Raw genomic sequence first — 21,453 nt, 5'->3', positions numbered from 1 at the left:
AAAAAAAAAAAAAAAAGGGGGGGGGGGGGGAAGGCGAACCATGCCAAAATCGTAAAGAATGTGAAAATCTTTACCAAATGACGTGAGTAGTAAGATTTGTAGGTTTACTGATTTTTTAATGCAAATCTTTGAAAGCAGCTTTAATGAGAGTGTACAACATAAATATTTTGTAACTTGATGCTTCTAATGCCTTCCATCACATTTTTGTACCATAACAATGGCGCTCGGGCTAGTTCGCATGCAGCTCGACTAAGGCAACACCTGCAATCCACAACCACAAGCCGGGTACCTTATCCTAGGGAAAAAAAGGAGGTGCTAGGTAAGCAAGTCCGCCAAGGTTAGGATAGTTTATGCCTGAGATAATGTTCCCAAGGGTTAAAATCATTAAAATGTGCACAATGTCTATCAGGGCTACAAGTCTAAAATACAATTGAAATGTGGGCTTTGGTTAAAGATTAGGTGCAATGAAGAAAAAAATAAAAATATATATGTAATGCTAGCAAAATTAGCAACTTTGCTCATCATGCTTTCCTTACTAATTAATATATATTTATTTTTTATAATGTTACCATTATCAACAAATATATCCTTTTTTTATGACCAAGAAATCCGTCAGGGAGTCGACCTTCCGGGCCAACCATAGCTTTCGAAACTCTGGGAGGATAGGCCTTCCCCTCTACCCTTATCCACTTAAATACTAGACTTAGTTTGCTTGGCGTAGGACTTGAACTTGTAACCTTATACAGAAGTCCCACAACCTTTGCCACTTGAGCTGACTCCAGAGCTAATCAATATCTTCTTTTCCCAATCATGTCTGTTCTTCACAACCACAATATTCAAAGATAGAACTTGTAGGCAATGAGGAACACACCTTAGTGTGTAGCCTAATTGAGGTGAAGCGCGACCTTCTCTGAGCTTCATGGCTCAAGTATGCCTAAAATGAGCACTCAACACTCAGTGAGGGCTGTGTAATAGGATCCAAACAGGGTCTGTTGTTTTTTCTCCTATTCCTCAATCACTCAGCCAAAAAAAGAAAAGAAAAGAAAAGGAAAAAGTATTCTTTTATCCACATGTTTTTTCGTGTTCTTACATCCTACCTTGTTTGACATAACAATAACATTGAAAGAATTATAATCTTCTAAATTGTATATGCTTTTCTAAGGCGATGGAGTTTCTTTGAAATGATCTTTAACTGCTATCTAGTAAGTTCTGCCACTACTGAGCTGCTCTAAGATTCTGAGGGTAAATGTGAGTTTTTCTTTGTTTATATTTTGTGTTGTTTTTCAGTATTTGATGCTTCGCTGATGTGTTGGGAGGCTCTGAGTCTTTCTAACTGTGTAATCTTCTCTTTCCTTGGAACTGACTAAGTTCTTCCTAACGCTAATTTCTTAATTATCAAGAAACAAAAGCTTAATTGTGTAAGACAAACAGCACATTGTAAACTAGGCTGCAAGAGGGCTTGTATGCAATGAAGCTAAGCTAGGTATGGGACATGCTATTATCGCAGTAGAAGCTAAGGTCATTTTGAAAACAATAACCAAAGTTGTGAAAGTAAAGATAATTGCAAGCTACTTGCACTATTTATTGGAATCCTAATGCCGATGGGTATGCTCTTTGGGTTTTTGTATGATGTGATTATATTTTTACTTGCAGAGACATGACATCATCAAGAAAAGAATTGATGTTCTCGGAAATGTTATTGAGACAAGGAAGGAGGGCATTGGTTCACCTACGGTGAGATACAAGTTACTCTTTATTTTATGAGAAGTAGCTGATGTAAAAATTTATTAATCTTTACTTCAAATTTTATAGCTGTCAAATATCTGGATTTAAAGAAATAGTTTTGGCCGCTATTTGCATTCTGGATTTTCATGGATCAAGTAAAAATTATGACTTTTGATTTAAGAAGCATGCTCTATTTATTCCTTTCAAGCACTGAGTCTATGACTTCTTTCCAACAACAGATTGATAGGCCTCTGCAAAGGCATGGAGGAAGACTTGAGCACAACGAAACATATTGTGGTTCCTGCTATGGTGCTGAAGGGGTATGTTCCTACTTCTTGATGCTAGAAATCTCTCTTAGATTATGATTTTAAGCTGTAGTATCCTCTCAGTAAATTTAATCTCATAGTTTTGTTTACTTTCATGCATCCAATCTTTTTGTTTGTCCTTGATTATACCACAAGTATAGATAATTATCTCATTAAACTGTTTCTTATACATACCAACTGTGAATTCCTGTCAACATTGCAGTCAGATGATCATTGTTGTAACACCTGCGAAGATGTTCGTGAAGCCTATAGAAAGAAAGGTTGGGCATTGACAAACCCTGATGAAATTGACCAGGTACGTTGAAAATTGATCATTGAAGGAGTTCCATATTTTGTATGTTTTCTTCTTCTCCAAATTATTCCCTGAAACTGAAGTCATTTTTCCTCCATGAAGTTCGACTACCATGGCTTCTTTCTCATGTGAAAATGATAGATTAAGAAATCAACAGTAGTGAAATTCCAATTTCACATCTCGTATCGAAGTTATGCAACATAACATGGATGTGATAGAAGTGCTGTGAGCTCTATGGTTTCACAATCTCTAAGAAACAAATGTGACATGATAATTTTTGTACGTGTATGTTGAATGGAATGAATGTGATTGATCTAATTTTTTTCTTAACTATATGCAAAGGTCAATCGTGACCATTCAACACTGTACATTTTATACATTACCGGTTAGGATAGCATTTATTTGACATTTGAAATAAGATTATATTCATTCGATTTTGTTTAGTAGAATTATATTACTGGTAATGACATAAACCTTGTGTGGTTTTTATTCTAATTACCGAGATATCTCATGTAATTTTCATATTAGCAAATCTTCTGCAATTAGTTTTATGTAAGACAGCTAGCTTGGTTAGGGCATATCCAACCTTACCCTCTATTTTTTACTCTCCAAATACTAACTCCAACCTAATTCTCTATTTCACTCTCTAACAAAGAATCTTTTTCTCTCTCCTCAGTATTGTATTATTATTTCTATTATAAATCCTTTCTTTCTTTTTTCCAAATCATCCCCTATATGATTTTCATGGGATATAAAATTGTATTATTTTTTCAAATTCTTTATATAATATAAATTTATATTTTATTCTAAATTTCTAAAGAACTATGAATAATTGAAAAAGTTTTTTACAAAAACAACCGCAATCATAACCACAACTTGTCTGGATCATACATTAATTTTTTCAAATATTGTTAAATTTGGAAACGACCTACTAGATTATTAAATCATTATTAGGATTTTAAAAATTATTATGTTATGTATTGTGTTGTATTGTTATCTTGTATTTAAATTATCATGTTATGTATTGTATTTTAATTGATTTTCATTTTATCATTAAATTTGTGCATTCTTCAGCGAAAATTAATAATAATATCAAAAATATATTCACTTAAAATGACGAAAACTTTAAAATTTGTACATTTTCAGTGAAAATTAAAAATGTTATATTACATTTCAAAATAATTATGAATATTAGAGATTTAGTTAATATCATTATATGAAAAGTAATATCTTAGTTACAAAATAATAATATAATTTTTAAAAAGTGAAATAGAGAGTATGAATAATAGTTCTCCAAATTTGGAGAGCTACTATTCAGCTCTCTATAATTGGAGAGTAGAGGATAAAATAGAGAATGCTTGGAGAGGGCATTCTCTATTATACCCTCCAAATATAGAGAATGGAGAGTAAAATAGAGTATGGTTGGGGATTGTCTTAATGGGATGAAGTGCCTATAGGTGACATTGTCTTTTAAAAATGGCTGTTTTTTTATCAGTAAAATATTACTGATTTAATCATGTAGCATATGTACATCGCTGTACAACTAATACTTAGGCATTCACAAAGTAGTCAAAAATTTACTTGGGATACATTTCAGAAGATTCTAGTTTGATGACTATGGGAAGTATGATTTACCATACATCATTTCTGAAAACGTGTTTACGGAGTTGCTGATTTTGTAAGACGCATTTTTTCGGGCAACTTTGAAATAAAAAGCTTCCAAAACCCCGAAACTACTTATTTAACAACTTGTATTTTAAACTCTAGAATATGGGTAAGTTTATTTCTTCCATTTCAAGAATTATTCTTTTTCAAAACTTCATAGTTTCTACGCATAATGCACAGAACTTAAATCACGACGGAAAAGAGTTCAAAATAAGAACTTGAAATTTAGCTTTTATTGTTTTTCTTTTTTTTTATTTGGTAGAGATGCAAAGTAATAAAGTAAGAACCATTTCAATAAATGTGAATGGGAAAATGTCAAACTCTGGAAGATTTAGATGCCGATTGCGAAAAGAGCAAGGAATAAAATGGTAGGGCAAAACCATCACTTCTGAGGATGAAGTGGTAAGGTTAATTCCGTTAGTATTCAAGTAGGTGAGAGGTAAGCATTTCTTTTAGGGATTTTCTTTAATCTGATCAAACCTTAGAATAGATTTATGTAATTAGTAGTTTCTTTTGTTAATCAAAAGTTATCCATGTTACCGGGAGGTCAAGGATTCGAGCTGTGGAAACAGTCTCTTGCGTAGATGCAAGATAAGGCTGCGTACAATAGATCCTTGTGGTCTGGCCTTTCCCGGACCTCGCTCATAGCAGGAGCTTAGTGCACCGGAAAGAAGTTATTAACTTATAGAATGGTAAGAAATTGAGTGTAAGCTGAATCTTTTAAGTAAGTATTTATTTTGATAGATCAATTCTTTAGATCATTTTGTTTGAGAAATAGTTGGATGGAAGTTCCTTTTTTGTTTATAAGAAATAAAGATGGAGCAGAAACGTATCAAATGGGTTTTTGCTCTTGATGAATAGCCTGCAACTTCTGCAGGATTTGGTTTGTGGGAAATATTAGCCAAACTAGAAATGGCGTCACAAGATTTAAAAAAAGAGAGACCCTTCTTGGATGTATGCACAGAAATTTTGGTGATACCAACAAGACCTATATTAAATGTCTCTGTTGTAACAAGATACAAAATGGTAATCCAAACCTTACAGCTTGTCCAAGTTGCCCAGCTCATGCGAAGGAAGAACTGCAAAAGTTTATCAGATAGAGATTGAGTTAAAGACTCAAATGTGATAAGATGTTGATTTAATTTATGTTTTAGTTTTGATTTACTTTTCCTATGGTGGATTTTGTGTTATCTACTTATTACTCCATTAAATTGAACATATTACTCTATTTAAATTGAACATCTCCTTGTATATTTTTTTTTATTTTGGTCTTTTTAGAAAAATGCGCTTCGCCCTTGTTCGCTTTTCTCAGCTTCACACTCCCATGGACACTAGCATAGCATGATGACAAACTTCAAAATATGCTGCTTTTACTTCATATATTTTAACATATTCTGCATACATATTATTCAATTAATATGAAAAGTCGCATGGTTATTGAGCTTTAATTATTTTATGATGTACTGATCGAAATTATGGCTGATCTTTCTTCTTTCTCTTTTGAAATTCATATGAGTTAGTGTAAGAGAGAGGGTTTCCTAGAAAAGATCAAAGAGGAAGAAGGTGAAGGATGCAATATGTATGGGTTCTTGGAGGTCAATAAAGTGGCTGGAAATTTCCACTTTGCACCTGGGAAGAGTTTTCAGCAGTCAAATGTTCATGTCCATGATTTGCTCACATTTCAGAAGGATAGTTATAATGTAAGATGTTTTCGCGACTTGGTTCATCTGTTCATGTTTGTTTTTTGGTGCCTTAATGTATCTTTACTAAAAACTACTTTCAACAGATTAGTCACAAGATCAATAGATTAACTTATGGAGAATACTTCCCAGGTGTTGTGAATCCTCTTGATGGGTACATCACTTTTGCTAGTCTTTACACTGTTTGCTGGTGTCTTTATATGAAGGATGTACGATGACACGTGTATTTTGACTGTTCCTTTTTGTTTTCATTCCAAATTGCAGTGTGAAATGGACTCAAGAAACACCCCACGGCATGTATCAGTATTTTATCAAGGTTGGCATTTTTTCCTGTGACTGCCCTCTTACTTTTCCTTTCGTTCCCTGTTTCTGCTATTTACATGAAGTTCTGTGAGTTTGTAATTTTCACTTGATTTAGTGTTTTCTGGCTTACTTGTCATAGAGTGGTCAAGGATTAATGCCTAGAGCTTTCATTTCCCCGTCTTCTGTCTCAATCCCCTTGTCACTTGTATTTGTATTTTATTTTCTTTAAAGAGAGAGAGAGAGAGTGAGAGAGGTAGTAGCTCTTTGAGTTACTGAGATTTAGTCCTTTTGTAAGTAGTTGGATTTCCAAGCTTAAGGACCAATTCAACCTTTATGAAACTCCTATGATCAGTATGAAGCTCATTTGCCAAGGCTATGCATTTGCCCAGTCTTGGTGGCAAAAACTTGAGACCTGTTCTTGTGGGCTATAGCAAGTTCCCAGTGGACTAGTTGATGTATCCACAAGCTGGTTCATGCTCCACTTTATCCCTCAAAACTGATAATCGTTCAATCTGTCAAAAGAAGAAGGAAAGATAATCATTTCTAAAGATGCAGACTACTTCCTTTTCGCGATTCAATGTTTTCTAGTTCCGCGTAATTCAAAAACAATTACCTTTTCTAGGAAAGGAAGGTTCCTCACACTATCTAAAAGAGTTAGAAGTTAGAACAGACCCTATTTCACACGGAGACTACTTTTCCTTCTTCTCCTTGAGCCGAGGGTCTATTTGAAATAACCTCTGTACCTCCCAAGGTACGTAGGGTTAATGTTTGCGTACACACCACCATCCCTAGAGGGCCACTTGTGGGATTGGACTGGTATGTTGTTGTACTACTTTCCCTATCTCATTTCCTCAAAAACTAAATATACCTTACGAATCCCAAATGTTTCACCTATTGTCATTGAACACTAAACATTGCAACTATTGTAATGAAAGTTTCATGATACTGCTTTCCTCTGTTTTTCTGCAAAAGTTAATTAATGGGTTTGTAATTTAATGCATGATTTAAATATTAAACAGTACCTGAAATGGCGCAAAGGTCATGAAAAAGTACAACTTGTATTATATGATTAACAAAACTCAATTTAAAGGAGCGTACGTTTATCTGATTGCTTGTTCATATTGTATGCTAAGTTTTGTAGACTCTCACTACTACCTCAACTCTTTTGATTTGTTGGATAGTACAATTTTTACTCTCTTGTGCATTCAAAGTAGAACATATATCATATTAAGGTGTGGAGTTCTCCAAAAGTAGTGTATTTCTAAAGTACCCAACATTGGTACGGCAGTGTTTTTGAAGAGTCCGGGCAACATTGATTATTATTTTCATAATGGAAAGAATAAGGTCAAAAGTTATATCTATGATCTGTAACATCCTTTTCTGTTTGTGATACAAAAACATAAAAAATATCTGGTTCTACCATTTTGTAATTGTTGATGTCCATATGGTATTTTCGTTGGATGTTTCAGTATATATACACGCTTGTTGTTGTTATTGTTTTGTGATAATGGAAATAATAATGTCAAACATGATAACTATAATATGTAACGGTGTAACCGTCTTCTTCATTTGGAAAAAATTGCATAAACCTTCATCTGGCATTCTTTAATTTTGGCATTTGCTATTGCCATGTTGACACAGCACGTTATTTGTTCTTGGAATGTTCATTCTTGTTTCTGTCATATGATAACCATTGTGACATTAGGTTAACCTAATTTTTTGTGAGTTATCGATGGAAAGTTACTGTTATTGTCGATGGTAATATCTAGTTATTTGCTACAGGTGGTACCTACAGTATATACGGACGTCAGTGGGCATACCATCCAGTCAAATCAGGTTTTCTGATTCTTCAAGCTATCTCCTGCATTTGCTGTACTAATAGACCACAAAATCTGATACAACAGCTTATCGTTTGCAGTTCTCGGTAACCGAACATTTCAAAGGCGCAGATTTTGGTCGTTTTCAGTCTATTCCTGGTGTTTTCTTCTTCTATGACCTTTCACCAATCAAGGTTTGGCATTATTCCGTTGCTCAAATTTCTAAGTCGTTAGTTTGCCTCTGAAACCTATATATTTTTTTCATCATAACTTCTGTAAATTGTTATATTAAGGCTTTATTCTTTAAAAGAATGGGGTTGGTTACACTATAGGAAGGAAGGAAGCATTATCGCCACTATGTTATTGCTCAGTTCTTTAACATGGATTTTTTTTTCTTTCCTGTTTTTACCCGTTTCTTGTTGTCCTTATTACATATCTTATCTGGCCCTGTTTCAGGTAACATTCACCGAGCAACACGTGTCATTCTTACACTTCTTGACGAATGTCTGTGCTATAGTTGGAGGTAATTATGGTCTTCATCCTTCCCTGTTCATCTCTTATCTAATATTGATTACATCTTGTAAAAAGTATTTCTTCTATTCTATTATACGTGACAATGTTTAAGTGGACACAGAGTGTAATATGTTGATTTGACTTATATTTTATTTAGTGATGGTGAAAGAATATTGAATTGACAGTTTTAATGTTAATTTTCTAGAAACATCACATTATTAAAATTTGAATAAATTAATGAATTTGAAATCTTGGAAGTCATATAGCAACGGAGTGGCATTAAACATTTTTCTTATAATGGTGGTGCCCCGGTCAATTTGCACGCACCTTGACTATTACACTGGTAGCTGCTACCTCCTACCAGCAAAGCTGCTGGGTAACTCTACCACCATGACTTAGGCAGACAGTGTTAAACATTTTCAAATGTCTCAAAATGGAAAGAGTGTCATATAATTGGATTGAAGGGAGTACTGACTTGAAGAATTTGTTGAATATAGAACAACAATTCTTATTAGAAGACGATATATTTCCAATGTTACACTATCACTCGGTGCACCTATATATTCTAATTTCTGTCTCTTATTGGTAAATGAACCTTTGGGAGGGGTTGTACAATTATTCCCAGAGATGTAGAACTCATCATTTTCAACATGGAGTATAAATTTATATATGAAAAATTACCAAAATTCAAAAAATATTAAATTCTGAACTCATGATTCTAGAAGTCTATGAGTTCAATGAGAACCTTGAAAGTTGAACCCATCAAAGTTAAATCCAGAGACTGCCTCTGGTTGTTCTTATTCTTTCGTTGGCTCCACTGAAGTTAACCATTGAATTTTGATAATGGTATATATCTGCAATTTGATATGTTTGATCAGCTCACGGATGAAACACCACTTTGTAGCTCTACAAACCCTGATGCAACCTACTAACCATCTAGGACTTGCACCAACAATGAATCACATCATGTAGTTTGGTCATAATTGTAGTCACCTTGTCATATTGCCTATTTACAATGCTCTATACTCTGAAGAATCTCGTTTCATTTCAAGAAATAAAAGGTGTTAGCTCCTTCTGTTTAGATCAACGTAGCACTTGCATCACATCAGTGATGTTTGATTGTGTACTTCGTAGTGTTCTAATTTTCTGGAAATTGTATCCAGGAGTTTTCACTGTGTCAGGGATACTTGATTCATTCATATACCACGGTCAAAAGGCGATCAAGAAAAAGATGGAACTTGGTAAATTTAGCTGATCGGGTGAGAGCTCATACTCTGTGTTGCTTACCATGACGGAATTGGTCCAAGACAAGGGAGACAAAAAGATTGGACCAGCTGTGACAAGGTTGAACTAACTTTTGCATTACAGTAGCTTTTCTTGAGAGAATGTGATCGGATCTGAGTAGCTTTTTTGTATCGTGTTTATTGTAGACTTGAACGACAGTTTTTCTGGAAATGATATTACAGGAGATCAAATGCAAAGAAGGGGATTATTTATGGGGCAGAATTTGTTCACTTTTTCTGATAAATTAAACATTGTATACATGAAGGATTCTGAGGAACTTCATTAGACCAGTGGAAACTTTTTCTTTTTTCTATTCTTCCCGATTATGAGAGGCAAATGAACGAGTTGGATCAAATCTGATTCGCCCATTGCATGAACCTATGAAAATAAGTTCATGAACAATCAATGGGTATTTTTCATGCTTGGGATGCTTCATATAATAGGATTCTTTACTGTATCCTCATTTTATGGGAATACTTTGTTGTCGCTCCATTGGCTCTAAATATTCACTGAAATAACAAGATAGGACCGCTAAATTAATTTTGATTCTCCGCTCGATCCAAGATGATTTGTTATGTCAAAAAAAGAATATATAATATCTATTTCTAAAATCATTAGTACAACTTTAGCTTTACATAAAGATCAAACCAAAATTCACGTAAGAACAAAAAGATTCCATAAAATGCTAAATCCAGAGAATGCATATCCTTTTCCCTTTTGTTTTCTAATTGAAGATTAGCTCACACCACCTGGCATGTCCTTTTCTTCAACTTGAATAAAAAACAATTTATTATTTATAGAGTAGAATCCACTTTTTACTTTCCTCTGTTCACACGTGATTCTATCTTGTGATTGGATGAACCAGAACAAATGTCAAAGGGAAAAAAACTTAAAAAAGGGTAATTTTATTTTACGTGATATTATTTGAGTTTACATATAAAAAAATTGAAACTTCAAGTTAAATTTGTAAAAATTATAATAACTTAATTATATGTCCAAGCAATTTTCAAAATTTTTATGTCGAAAAGAAGTAAAAACTATCCATGGCCATAAACTTTTAATCAATCGCATCATTTTATTTGAGAATACTATGATATATAAAATTGACTAGCGTGCATGCTGATGGTTTGAAATGTTTCTTTTTTATATACATATAAAAAAAAATTTAAAAAAACTACTGGTTGCATTTGAATTTGTCACATCGACTTTGAAATAATATTAGAGAGCGATAGTAATAGTTTGTATTAGTTTGAATAATTGGAATGAGATATAATCGTAAATGAAGGAACATTAAATTCTATAATGACTGCTACTGTATATGATTATTAGCACACATTAAGATTTTTTACGATATTTTCTAACTTCAGAACATATACTAATTCAAGTTTCCTTTTCGGTCATTTCAATTATGATTTGAAAGTGAACAAAATAACACAAAATCTTGAATTACATGTATTTATTACCCTTACTATGCTGGTAAAATAGAACAAAAGAAGTGAGGCGATAGAATTATATACTTAACTATCTGATGTTTATATCAAATCATTAATTAATTTTAAGATCGTCAAAAATTAAAGTAGCATGATTTTTTTTTCTATGTTATGATTATACATTCCACTTGTCCTTCTTTTCTATTATATTGTTGTAGGGGATTTTTTTCTTGGCATGGTGTACACTTTAGAATCATTTTGAGTAGAATATGAGAATATAAATTAAATGGTGGCTGAAGAGTTGAAATTCATTATCTTTAAAAGATTTGATATGTAGAATCTATATTATTGATTATATTGTGGGAATTCCATTTTCAAAAGTAGCAAGTCGGCTAGAAAAATGCACTGCCTTTTCTTTAATTCTCCATTTCCATCATTATTATATCCTTCCTCTTTTTATTAAAATTGGTACTCCGTACGATCTGATCGTAGATAGAGACTCAATGTAACTAAGTGGATTAAGACAGTTGATTGTCATATACGAATTCAATTCCTCTATTTCAACTTATATATAAAAAAAAAACGAAAAGGTCCGATTTGAATTGTTTAAAACAATTTTTTAATTTTGTTGTTTTATTCTTAATAATAAAATGTAATTTTTACCAGACTATCATGTTAAAAGATTATAAATTTTAAAATGCTTGTATTATTTTTTACTTTAATATTTAATTAATTAATTAGATTGACTTAAAATGAAACTGGATGGAATGAAAAGCATTTGAGAGTTTTCGGCTGCTCATGTTTCATGCCTCCACTTCTAGAATCAGGAATAACAAGAAATTGAATGGTTGTGGTTCCGTGATGAAATTAAGATTTTTTTACTGATAAAATTTAGAAAATAAAAAAATAAGTATTAGAATAAGGAAAAAAGGTTTAACATTTATAATATTGTAGACATTGGAATTTTGTGGACTCTACAAGATGTTCAAATGAGTTGGGACTCTATAAATTATGTTCAAATGAGGAAACTTCGAGGCTACTCAACCCTAAATTCTAATTTATATCTATATAAAAGGTACTAAATTCTCTTAAAGGCATCTCGAAAATTTCGTATAAACATCAAAATCTTGAATACCACAAATCGATGGATTATTCATAAAGAGAGGTCAAATCTAAATCATCCTAGTTCGAGAAATACGGCACTAACGGCCCTCGAATGATGAATAAATCGTAAGAGAGTAGAATCAAGGGATCAAAAGAATTAACGGCCCTCGAATGATGGATAAATCGTAGGAGAGTAGAATCAAGGGATCAAAAGAATTGTACGGGCTATCTTAATCAATAAAATTATGTTTCTTCATATTTTATTTGTATGATTTTGTTTATTTTCCATATATTTAAAATTTATTACAAACAAATATATATAAAAATATAATTATTATTTAATTACATACAAATAATATTATTTTTCTTTAAAAGAGTTCAAATGAACTTCCTGAACTTACCTAGCTCAGCATGCGTGCTTCCTAATTACACTACTATTGAAAGATTAAAAATAATGTTACACTAATTTATAATTATTAGTCCTATATATATCGATTATAAAATTTTCGCTTATAGTCCACAAAACTTTCAAATGGGATATCTTTACTTTTCTACTCAACTTATGTATTGAATTGAATGACCATTCGAACCAGTCAATAAGAATTTCGTGCTGAAAATGACTATTGTTTTTCTTTTTCTTTTTCTTTTTTTATTTGTGGAGAGAAATTGACAAATATAACTTTTGATCAAAATCCACTTTTAAATGCATTTAAGTTTGAATTTATCAAAAAATTATATTACTATGTTGATAAGATAAAAAATAATTGTTTTTTCTTTTCTTTTTACCAAGAGTTTTTCTCTTCTCTTTTCGTGACTTGAATACACGTTAATCTTAGGAGCGAAAATGAAAGATTACTCACCATATGATCAACGTCCATCTATTATCTATATAAGGTGGGAAATTAAACATGATCACCAACAAATTAATAAAATTAATTTATGTAGTCAATCAGTTGCTAAGATTCGTCTCTAAACATTTCTTAATTTTTTATTTTTTTTTGTGTGTGAAATAGCCTATCTCTACCTGCAACATAATAGTTACAAAAACAATCGTGATATATTAGTGTAGCATAACAAATTGTAAACGCTTTTTCTGATTCCTTCTCTAAATTAATCACACGTAATATATAAATATCTAATTTTGATTTTATATTAAACGTGTATAAAATTAAATAAATAGACATGTTTATCCTATGCGACATTATACATAATAATTTTATGTCTTATGTGGGATCCTACGTATATTATGTAACATAGACACGTGTATTTACTTGTTCAATTTTATATAAATTTAAATATCTAATTGAACACGTCCAAAATTCAACGCAAGACAACCGTAAATATCAACTAAAATCAAATTAAAAGATATATTTATAGCTTATTCCGATTAACAATCCATCAATTCAAAACTAGATTAGATTAGAAATGTTCATTAGAATTTGTTATTAGTAAATGCTTTACATTATTTTTACTTTTTCTCCAAGGGTAGGTCATTTGCACATGGAATCTAGGTTAACTAAAAAGTGAAACCATAATTATAACTACGTCTGAAAATTGAGAAATAATTAATGCATCCCAACAACTTTGGTGTGTAGTGGATAAACCATGTGTGATTGAGATTGAAATTGATATGATTCCACCAAGTTGCTTCAACAAACTTTTACTGCTACTACTATATTCAAACAAGGAATAAATGAATGGAAAATAGATATTTAATACACTAGTTTCCCTTCTTCAATTATGAGTGTGACATTTCACAAAAAGTCCATACAAAAATAAAACGAATATAGTATATAGTTGGTCACTATCGATACGATCCAAGATAAATAATATAGCGCAATATTAAAGAACGATAATTCAAAGCAAAGTAAACGCATGCATCTCAAACAACAATCGAACAAACAATTCCGGTTCGATTTGATTCAGTTATTCGATATTAACCATACATAAAAATAAAATAAATAATTTTCATTCTAAACGTGAAAAAATGACAACAATTCATTCAAATCGAAAAAACAATTTGACTGACTAATATTATAAAAATTTTAATCACTGAATTTACCATGAATAAAACGTCAAAATTCACTATTTTGTTATCAGAGGAAGAAACCGTGACTTTCGATCTCACAAAGTATTATCACAGACACTCACATAAACCAATAAGGTAAATGTTCTCACCTTGGATATTTTTGCTTTCATAAGTAAAATACAAATTTATTTTGATGAAAACATACCTAAGATCTTTAATTTTTTTAAAAATAAATATGTATGGAATTTGTTGGTTTGTCTATATTCATCGGTTTTTCGAATAAAAATATAACCAAATCAAATACTATTGATTTTTAAAAAATTTAAAATCAAACCAAATTCAATCCAAATAAAATCGATTTGATTCAATTTCTCAGTTTGAATCTACTTTTATCTAAACAATAAACCCACTACATTCTATATTATCTAGACTATCCAAGATCATATCAACTAGTACATGGATTATGATGAAATTGATCAAAATATTAGAGCATGCTCTAAAATATAATCGTCAAAATCCATAACACAATACTTATAGTAAAACGTATTTGATTATTGTATTGCAAAAAGTGTTGGTGATAATTTCTTTTTATTATCTAATTTTTGAAGTGTCGTGTTCGTATTAATGGTGAAAACGACTTGTTTTTCCTCTCTATAATTAGCTAGTGGGGTCCATTTGGCTGCTCACAATTCAAAGTAATACCCTATTTAATTAAAAGATCGGACCCATGTAATTCAATGAACCATCCGTATGCATTATTGTTATACGGAGAACTAAATAATCGCGGACCTAAATTATCCGTTCATTTATTTTATGTAACGTATTTTGTATTTGTGTTATTTTTTATTTTTGATATTTAGTTATTTTTTTAAGAGATAGATTTTCACGTGAAATTAATATGAGGCAAGTAAAATGAATTAAAGAGAATATGAATTTAGTTGTATGGTTGACAACTCATCATTTAATATTTTGTTACGTACACTACTATATATATTCAGACGATTCCAACTCAAAATTGTTACATGAAAAAAGAATGTATTTATATTAGTGAAAATTGAATGATAATGGATTTGTATGCTAAATTAGCAAAGTAGTTAGGGAGGTGATTTAATTGCTACTTCCAACAATAATAAGGACAGCTTTCTACAATTTAATGACTAAAAAACAATTGTCCGATCCACAGCTGGTTAAGAGTAGCTAAAATAATTTATTTATTTTTTTACAGAATTTAAATCAACTGGATAAAGATTTCAGTGTTTATCAAGATTTTTTAAATTGCGTTTGTTCACGGGATTTAATTAATTTGGTAGTAAGAAAAACACAAAATGGTGATTTTTATACCACACTAAAAGTATGACTTTGGAAACACAAAATTTCATGAAAGATTTATTTCAATTTTTTTTTTTCAATTTATCTTATGAGTACAAGAATCGAATTGGATTACTTTGAATTTTCACGATGACAATATGAATGAAAATATGTAGACATATTATATGTACAGTTCGTTTTATAACTTGATCGTTATTAATTTTGATATATCTCTTGAGACAGTATTATAACAAAAATAATTTTTATCGGTATTAAATATTGACATTAATAAAGAGTGCTAAAGTCTTTATCGACATTAGTTAAGTGTCATTAGAACCAATATCACTAAAAGCTTTAGGGACATATACAAAGTGTGATAATTGCCGCTAAAAATACATATTTTTTAATTGTCGCTAATAATCATTTTTGTTACCGCGAGGATCCCTTCTTACGTGTGTATGTTTGTTATGATCTCCTTGACATATGTAATGTCTTTAGAGCTGGGATTCAAAATTTTCATAAGGCTCCACAAATCGAGTCAAAGCACATAGTAATTTGTAGTAGTAATGAATTTTAAGATGAATTCCAGCAATTTGTGATACAGAGATGATATATTTGTAATTTCACAATGTAGCATGCACGCTGAAAAGAGTGAGATGTAGTTTGTGCGTTCTAAAAATCGAACATAATTTTCGTCAAATAGTGGCAGAGATAAAAAATCGAATGAAGTTATCTAAACCTCTTTCCTTGGATAATTATCGCACTGTATAAAGTTTTTTTTAGCATATAATAGTTTGATATATATTAAAATTTTCTTGATGAATATTTTGACTCCGCTGAATCGTGTGCTTAGACGATGTGTTCGTTCCGTTCGAATCACAAGCCTATAATCAAACATATGATACCAAAGTCAAGTCTGAATTCTTTCATGATATTTGAAATAATAATTCAATTTTTGAATAGATGTTTAAAATGGTTTTGGACTAAAGATCAAGCCATCTTTGGACTCAATCAGGGGCCTAACTAGTAAGAGATCTTGAGTTCATTCAGATTTTTTTTCGTAGAAAATTATATTATTTATATACGATTAAAAAAGAGAGTTTGAAGCCTAAAGGGTAAATAAAGTTGACAAAAATTTTAAAAGAGTATATTAAAAAATTTTCTAACCAAAACGGAAAATCGCTACTGACGTAGCAATTTATTTTAACGGCGTTAAAGCAAAATCGTTGCTCGAGCAGCGATATTGCACAATTTTAATTTTAATTTTGAAATCGCTGCCTTGGTGATTTTTGTTATTGTTTTTTTTTTAAGTTTTTTTTTTAAAAAAACGTTGCCAATGCAGCGATTTTGGTGAAGTTTTAATTTTTTATTTGTGTATTTTAAATCGCTGCATTTGCAACGATTTTAGTGAAATTTGTTTTGTTTTTTAAATTATGAATTGAAAAACGTTGTATTTGCAACGATTTTAGTTATTTATTATTATTTTTGCGATTTTAATTATTTACTATTATTTTTTAAGTAAATCGCTGCAAAATCAATGATTTTAATTTTTTATTTTTTTTAAATTGTGCTGTATAATCGCTGCAAATGCAGCGATTTTTAGTTAGTTTTTTATTTTTTTACAAATTTTTAGTTTTTTATTTTTTAAATTGAAACTTCTTTTTTTTTTAATTTTATTTTATAAAATTAGTTTTTAGTTTTATTTAATTTTATTTTATAGAATTTTAATTTTATTTAATTGTGTATTTTAAATCGCTGCATTTGCATCAATTTTAGTGAAATTTGTTTATTTTTTAAAGTATGAATTGTAAATATTTATAAGATAAAATAATAATAAAAAAAAGAAGTTTCAATTTTTAAAAAACCCACTAAAAATTTGTAAAAAAAAACTAAAATTCACTGCATTTGCAGCGATTATACAACACAATTTTTTAAAAAAATAAAAAAACTAAAATCGTTGTTTTTTCAGCGATTTACTTAATTAATAATATTAAATAACTAAAATCGGAAAAATAATAATAAATAACTAAAATCGCTGCAAATGCAGCGAATTTAAAAAAAATAAATTGCACTAAAATCATTGCATATGCAGTGATTTAAAATACACAAATAAAAACGTAAAATTTCATTAAAATTGCTGCCTTGGCAACAATTTGTTAAAAAAACTTTAAAAAAAAAACAAAAACAAAAATCGTTGTCAAATTTCAAAATAAAAATAAAGATTGTGCAATATTGCTGCTCGAGCAGTGATTTTGCTTTAACGCCATCAAAATAAATCGCTACGTCAATAGCAATTTTTGTTGGGCTTTGTGGAGGCTTGTGAGCCGGCCCGACCCATTACTGAAACCCTAGGTTAACCATTTGGCTTTCCTATAAATATGATCCTTGTATTTGTAATTCTAAGAGCAGCACAAGTGAAATAAAAATCCTCCTGTTACAGTCGTGGAGTAGGGAAACCGAACCACGTTAAATTCTTGTGTGTCCCGTTTGTGTTCCGTTTCTCTTTTCTCTAAATTATTTGTGTGTGTTGTGTGTTTAATTCCCAACAATTTTAATGTTTTGGTTAGAAATTTTTTTGATATATCCTTATGAAAATTTTGTCAACTTTTTTTGCCCTTTAAACTCCTAACTCTTAAAAAAGAAATATTATTTTACATGAGAAGTTAATAAAAAGAAATTATAGTAATTTGTGGGAGGACTACCTTTTTAAAATTTTTGTAATGTATGTTTATCGCAGATCGCCTACAAATGAGCGAAAATGTCTGTTTAGGTTGGGTATGTAGTGTCCAAAAAATATATGTATTGGGACCAAATTTTAGCATATGTTGAATTCCCTTCGACTTTTAAATACACTTAAATTTTTTATATTTAAATTCTCCTAATGAAAATTTGACTCCGTCAGCCGATCCCTATCTCACTTGACTAATGACACAATCGTAACTTCCAATTTACGCAATATACTCTACGTTTCATGACATTTTTATGTTTATCAATTATCCACAATCTACAAATACATGGACAAAATAAATTAGAACTAGTTTACGTAAGATGTCCTTTAGTTAAAAATAAAGTTTAAAAAAAGTTAAAATCAACAACTTTATCACGTAATAACCGCACTTCAAGTTAAATCACTAATGAACAAAGATTTGTTAAAGAAAGAATAATCATTACAATTACCAATTAACCATGTTGATTTAATTGTTTACACAATTCCAGATCTGGATAATGGAAATGTTTTAACTAAGATAATTCATAAACACTGCTTAAGCTATAATTAATACTAATGAAATATTGACACTAATTAAAGATTACAACCATGACATTACAATGCAACAAAAATCCACTGGCCTAGCCAAGACAAAAAACATTAGCTTAACCAATTTGGATTTTTAAACCTAAAATATGAAGATAAAAAAAACTACAAAGGAACTTGCCCTGCAATTGCCAAAAACTCCATTGCAGTGACTGAATGTTCCATGGACCTAGTGACCTAGAACCACCATTAACAATTATAAACAATACAAAAATACAAAAAAAAAAATAATACATAAGACCTCATTAAACCTAGACTTAATTTGATAATTACTACTAATTTTTTTCTTAATTATTTTCTAATTTTATAGAGAGGCCCAATCAATTTCATGAGATGGATACTTCTGCAACAAGAAATTTTCTGACATGTCCCAAGTTGGCTCTTCCTCAGTGAACTCCGGGAAAATCAGTTCGGTCACCGGCGATGATCCACCTGAACCGGAATGGGACCCGTCACTTTCGGATCCAACTTCTGCTGTTTTGCTCTCCTCTTCCTCCATCTTCACCACCGCCGCTTTCTCCGCCGACGACCCTTTGGTTTTCTTCTTCTTAGAGTCAATGCTCTTCCCCTGTGCCAAGCTTTGGCATATGTCCTTTAGCTTAGCATCAACAGAGGAATGCAATGGATTGTATTCACCAAAGTCGCCGCCGATTAGGTTGCCGTTGTGGCGGAGTTGAGGGAAGTTCAGTCGAGCAAAGTCACCACGAAGCATATACGCCGCCTTGTCGTAAGCCAGAGCAGCTTCTTCAGCGGTGTCAAATGTACCAAGCCAAAGGCGGGTTCGGTTCTTAGGCAAACGGATCTCAGCGACCCACTTACCCCAGTGGCGTTGTCTAACACCTCTGTAGAGCTTAGTGGGTTTTGGTGGCGACCCAGATTGCTTCATTGGAACCGGCTTTGGAGCCAAGAAATTCATGGTGGAAGCATGATGGGCAGTCTGTAACATCATCTGCTGCTGCTGTTGTTGTTGTTGGTTTTGAAAGTTGATTTGAGCTTGAATTTGCTGGATCTGAATTGGGGTTAACTGATTCAACCCAATTGAACCCTGTTGCTCCATTCCATACCCAGAAAACCCAGTTGAAAAGATTTGGGAATTCATCTCTGTGGAAGTGGAACAAACCTCAGAGCTCATAGTAGATGGGTAAAAAGAAGAAGTGTAGGGATATGAAATGGGAGGAGTTGGAGGAGGAAATGAAGGAAAAGATTGAAAATCTGAAGAAGGAAAAGTTGAAGAAGAAGGGAAAACAGGAGGAAAAGTAGAAGGTGGAGGAGAAGGAGAAGAAGAAGCACTTTTCATAAAAGGTTCAAGAGCTTCCATTAATTCACCACCAGAAGTAACAGGTTCTGATGATAATTCAAAATCTACACATGTACTATTCCAAAAATCCATAGCTGCCATAACTAAACAACCAAAAAAAAAAGTTAAAAATAAAAATTCACTCAACCTGTTTCTTATCAAATAAAAAGAACACAGGTAAGTGATTTCACTATAAACAGAAGAAAAAAAAACAGAGGTCTTCAAATAACAACCTCTATTTTTCTCCTTTAAAACAAATCAAACTATAAGGGACAACTAATAAAGCCCTCTAATCTGATTATGCATAAAAAAGAAAAAAAAAACTATACTGAGTTATACTTTACTAGATCTCGATTCTGAAAACACCTGAGTTTGTAAAAAAATCTTTTTCCTCTAATTAAAAGTTTGCATTTTCTCCATTTTTAAGTTCAAAAACATGAAAATCACAAACTCAAAAGTCAGAAAAACTTCTTGAAAAAACACAGATAGTTTACAGAAAGGGATCAAAGAAGCGGGATGATTACAGAAAGGGGGGAAGAAGAAGAAAATCAAAAGAAATTTTTTGAAAATATTTTTAATTTTTAAGTGTGTGGTGTGTGCAGGTGTGAGAAAAATATTGATGAGTATATCTCTCTCAGCCTCACTCTCTTTTTTTGTTGTGGTGTTCCATTTGTTATCAATGGCCCTCTTTTTATACTACTTTGCCCCATAGTTTTACCTTGTTAATCCTCCTCGTTAATTGTGTTACTCTCATTAATTTGATTCTCTAATTCCACTTGTAATTAATTAAACTAGTTTTTGTTTTACGTTACATTTTTTTTCACAAGCTGGAGCCAGTTGGTGAGTTCCACGTAGGAATTTTATTTTACCGGCAACTTGCGCGTCCTGTTACTTCACATCTGTCAGTTAAACATGTTTTGTGCGTTTGTTGACTGGATCAAGTGTTCACACTGACTTTTTTTAAAAAAAAAAAAAAAAAGCACTCAAAATTTTAATTTTAACAACTTTTTGAATTCAAAGTATGAGTTTTTTTTATTTACAATTAACATTTGTTTATAAATAATAGGGAAAAAAATCAATTTCATATGGATTTTCAATTAAGTCAATATTTTGTTATAAGATTTCAAACAAAGAAAAGTCTTTTTTTTAAATTTTGAGAACTTGACACATAAATTTATTGTTTTACAAAAAAAGAGTTTTGATTATTGCAAAAGTAATTAGCAAAGTCTATTTTACATTCTGCTTTATCCAAAGACAACTTTTGAAATTTGGGAAAATAAATTATATTTTAATAATATCTTTGTTAAAGTTAATGCATTGTTTATTATTTTTTGTGAAAATATCAAA

The 21,453-nt window shown here is 31.2% G+C and overlaps 2 protein-coding genes across 3 annotated transcripts in view; one reads left to right on the top strand and one right to left on the bottom strand.

Annotated features, from left to right (window-relative positions):
- The window catches only part of LOC107018234 (endoplasmic reticulum-Golgi intermediate compartment protein 3-like), a 13,963-nt gene extending 3,919 nt beyond the window's left edge, over nucleotides 1–10,044 (top strand). The window contains exons 4-14 of one of the 2 annotated variants that reach the window (XR_003577896.1): nucleotides 1,654–1,734; nucleotides 1,965–2,045; nucleotides 2,254–2,346; nucleotides 5,529–5,708; nucleotides 5,795–5,862; nucleotides 5,973–6,024; nucleotides 7,794–7,847; nucleotides 7,930–8,022; nucleotides 8,285–8,351; nucleotides 9,505–9,685; nucleotides 9,772–10,044. Coding sequence is in view for 1 of the 2 variants with exons in the window: in XM_015218659.2 (XP_015074145.1) it covers nucleotides 1,654–1,734; nucleotides 1,965–2,045; nucleotides 2,254–2,346; nucleotides 5,529–5,708; nucleotides 5,795–5,862; nucleotides 5,973–6,024; nucleotides 7,794–7,847; nucleotides 7,930–8,022; nucleotides 8,285–8,351; nucleotides 9,505–9,596 (861 nt within the window). In the remaining variant the exon portion in view is untranslated. Of the gene's footprint in view, nucleotides 1–1,653; nucleotides 1,735–1,964; nucleotides 2,046–2,253; nucleotides 2,347–5,528; nucleotides 5,709–5,794; nucleotides 5,863–5,972; nucleotides 6,025–7,793; nucleotides 7,848–7,929; nucleotides 8,023–8,284; nucleotides 8,352–9,504 lie in introns of both variants that reach the window. The other variant, XM_015218659.2, reaches the window with a different exon arrangement.
- An 8,701-nt stretch (nucleotides 10,045–18,745) lies between these two features.
- Nucleotides 18,746–20,788, bottom strand: LOC107018292 (ethylene-responsive transcription factor RAP2-4-like). The gene has a single exon (XM_015218743.2). The coding sequence runs from the start codon at nucleotides 20,206–20,208 to the stop codon at nucleotides 19,114–19,116; it is 1,095 nt and encodes a 364-aa protein (XP_015074229.1). The 5' UTR covers nucleotides 20,209–20,788; the 3' UTR covers nucleotides 18,746–19,113.
- Nucleotides 20,789–21,453: the final 665 nt, after the last annotated feature.

Source organism: Solanum pennellii, chromosome 4, assembly GCF_001406875.1.
Source record: "Solanum pennellii chromosome 4, SPENNV200".
Classification (NCBI taxonomy): Eukaryota; Viridiplantae; Streptophyta; class Magnoliopsida; order Solanales; family Solanaceae; genus Solanum; species Solanum pennellii.
The sequence above is the reverse complement of the archived record's forward strand: the minus strand, read 5'-3'. Positions and strand labels throughout refer to the sequence as shown.